Source organism: Nothoprocta perdicaria, unplaced genomic scaffold, assembly GCF_003342845.1.
Source record: "Nothoprocta perdicaria isolate Ctin4 unplaced genomic scaffold, notPer1 scaffold_738, whole genome shotgun sequence".
NCBI lineage: Eukaryota > Metazoa > Chordata > Aves > Tinamiformes > Tinamidae > Nothoprocta > Nothoprocta perdicaria.
The window spans coordinates 4,823-6,468 of NW_020456019.1; the positions used below are offsets into that span (position 1 = coordinate 4,823).

The 1,646-nt window shown below is 64.8% G+C and overlaps 1 protein-coding gene across 1 annotated transcript in view; it reads left to right on the top strand.

Annotated features, from left to right (window-relative positions):
* LOC112957580 (E3 ubiquitin-protein ligase BRE1B-like) overlaps positions 1-1,646 on the top strand; it is a 16,149-nt gene that overhangs the window by 4,208 nt on the left and 10,295 nt on the right. The window contains exons 4-5 of the mRNA XM_026051243.1: positions 18-104; positions 1,493-1,614. Coding sequence (XP_025907028.1) covers positions 18-104; positions 1,493-1,614 — 209 coding nt within the window. The remainder of the gene's footprint in view (positions 1-17; positions 105-1,492; positions 1,615-1,646) is intronic.

Here is a 1,646-nt window from a genome sequence, read left to right on the forward strand (position 1 = left end):
TGTGGGACATGGGGACATGTGGGACATGGGGACATGTGGGGACAAGGAGTACGAGATGCTGCGCATCGAGTTCGAGCAGAACCTGGCGGCCAACGAGCAGGCCGGTGAGTGTGGGGGGACCTGGGGGGACCTGGGACATGGGGGTACATGTGGGGACACCTGGAGACACCTGGAGACACCTGGGGACACCTGGGACACGGGGGGACATGTGGGGACACCTGGGACGTGTGAGGAGATCTGGGACATGTGGGGACACCTGGGACACGAGGGGACACCTGGAGACACCTTGGGAGACCTGGGGACACCCGGGACACATGGGGATGTGTGGGGACACCTGGGACACATGGGGACACCTGGAGACACCTGGGACCCGTGGGGACACCTGGAGACACCTGGGACGTGTGAGGAGATCTGGGACATGTGGGGACACCTGGGACATGAGGGGATGCCTGGGGACACCTGGGACCTGTGGGGACACCTGGGGACATGTGGGGAAATGTGGGACACCTGGAGACACCTGGGGACATGTGGGGACATGTGGGGACACCTGGGACGTGTGAGGAGATCTGGGATGTGTGGGGGCCCCTGGGACACATGGGGACACCTGGAGACACCTGGGACACCTGGGGACACCTGGGGACATGTGGGGACACCTGGGGAGACTGGGGACATGTGAGGCCGTGGGGGCTGTTGGGGTGACACCAACCCAGGACCACGGCGGGGAGATGATGTCCCCGATGTCCTCATGGTGTCCCCATGTCCCCAATGTCCCCATGGTGTCCCAGTGGCCCCAGTGGCCCGCTGGGTCCCCAGGCCCCATCAACAGGGAGATGCGCCACCTCCTCCCCAGTGTCCATCAGGTCCCCAACGTTCCCGTGTCCCCAGTGTCCCCAGTATCTCCAGTATCCCCAATACCCCTGATAGCCCCGAGGTCCCCATGGTGTCCCCAGTGTCCCCAATGTCCCCTGGTGTCCCCAGGCCCCATCAACCGGGAGATGCGCCACCTCCTCCCCAGTGTCCATCATGTCGCCAACGTTCCTGTGTCCCCAGTATCCCCGATGTCCCCAACACCGTTGATGTCCCCATGGTGTCCCCATGTCCCCACGGTGTCCCCAGTGTCCCCAGTGTCCCCAATGTCCCCCGGTGTCCCCAGGCCCCATCAACCGGGAGATGCGCCACCTCCTCCCCAGTGTCCATCATGTCGCCAACGTTCCCGTGTCCCCAGTATCCCCAGTATCCCCAATGTCCACAACACCCCGAGGTCCCCATGGTGTCCCCAGTGTCCCCAATGTCCCCAATGTCCCCCGGTGTCCCCAGGCCCCATCAACCGGGAGATGCGCCACCTCCTCCCCAATGTCCATCATGTCCCCAACGTTCCCGTGTCCCCAGTATCCCCAGTATCCCCGATGTCCCCAACACCGCTGATGTCCCCATGGTGTCCCCACGTCCCCACGGTGTCCCCAGTGTCCCCAATGTCCCCCGGTGCCCCCAGGCCCCATCAACCGGGAGATGCGCCACCTCATCTCCAGCCTGCAGAACCACAACCACCAGCTCAAGGGCGACGTCCAGCGCTACAAGCGGAAGCTGCGCGAGGTGCAGGGCGACATCGCCAAGGTGGGCGGGGCCACGCGGGGGGCGGGGCCACA